General features: G+C 53.4%; 1 protein-coding gene across 1 annotated transcript in view; it reads right to left on the reverse strand.

The window, feature by feature from the left end:
* Nucleotides 1–623: 623 nt before the first annotated feature.
* EMH_0097590 (uncharacterized protein) overlaps nt 624–1100 on the reverse strand; it is a gene marked incomplete at both ends in the record, with an annotated part of 783 nt that continues 306 nt past the window's right edge. The window contains 2 exons of the mRNA XM_013502567.1: nt 624–795; nt 902–975. Of these exons, the coding sequence (XP_013358021.1) occupies nt 624–795; nt 902–975 (246 nt within the window). The remainder of the gene's footprint in view (nt 796–901; nt 976–1100) is intronic.

A 1100-nucleotide genomic window follows, 5' to 3' on the forward strand; every position in this document is an offset into this window, starting at 1 on the left:
ACATTTCAGGGGACTTAAATTTTCGACCGGAGGGGGAAGTTGTAGTGCACTAGCACTACAAGTAAATGCTGATAATACGGATAGATAAATTAGAAGATATAAGGAGCGAGGACGAAATAAGTAGGACGGAAACTATTAATCCGAGCCTATTTAGCCTAATCTAACAAGTAGTCTGACACATTACCATAATAGCAGATTTAAGGGGAGAACGGGGGCAGGCACAAGGTAGCCAGGGACGGCCGCACCCCGCGGTGAGCGGCCCTTGTGAGCTTGCAATGGAAAGGGGCGAGGGCCCGTGTGGGGGACAGTTCTTTGGACTGGGAAAACGAGGAAATCTATTTACTTGAACTGAATTTTGACTAATAATCCTCTGTCACGAGAGCTCTATCGCGTCACAGTCCGCAACCTGATAGGGGCTAAGTTAGGAGAACACCCAGAGGTCATTACAGCACCCCGCTGCGGCTGGCAGAGCTAGTCAGCCCCACGCGTGCACTAAAGGAAGCTTCAGAGAAGCTTCCTTCGCTGCATGCTTTGCCTCATAACGAACTTGTATAACGTTTGCAGGCGCTTACGCGCAGCATGCCAAAGCTGTCGATAGGCTCCTGAGCTAACTCTGCGCTAACTCATGTTACATCTGCCCCGCCATCAGCAAAAAGCGCACGTCCTCGTGCGCAGATGGTCATGTAAAACTGGATGGATTGCTGCTGTTGCTGCTGTTGCTGCTGCCGCTGCCGCTGCTGCTGCTGCTGCTGCTGTTGCTGCTGCTGCTGCTGTTCTCCACACCGGTGCCCGTTCCTGCGATGAAGCCAGGGAAAACTAGGTGAAAAGGGTCGAATATGTGAAGATGTCAAGGTAGAGAGAAAGGGTGAGGGGAAGCAGCATGCCAGTCGCCGCATCTGACTCAAACAGCGAGTCGTGATGCGGCGGCTGTCTCGCGGGTGCGATGGTGCCACGGCACCGCCTGAATGAGCTTGCCTGCGAGAGAAACAGCAAATAGCGGCACAAGTAAAGAGAAAAGAGGGGAAAGGCTGTGCGAAAGCAGCGAAACTGCTGCGATGCACGCCCAGCCAGGGCCACAGCTGGTGGCTAGCTGGAGTGGC

The sequence above is a fragment of the Eimeria mitis genome, genomic scaffold, assembly GCF_000499745.2.
Source record: "Eimeria mitis Houghton genomic scaffold, Emh_scaff9568, whole genome shotgun sequence".
NCBI classification, from domain to species: Eukaryota; Apicomplexa; class Conoidasida; order Eucoccidiorida; family Eimeriidae; genus Eimeria; species Eimeria mitis.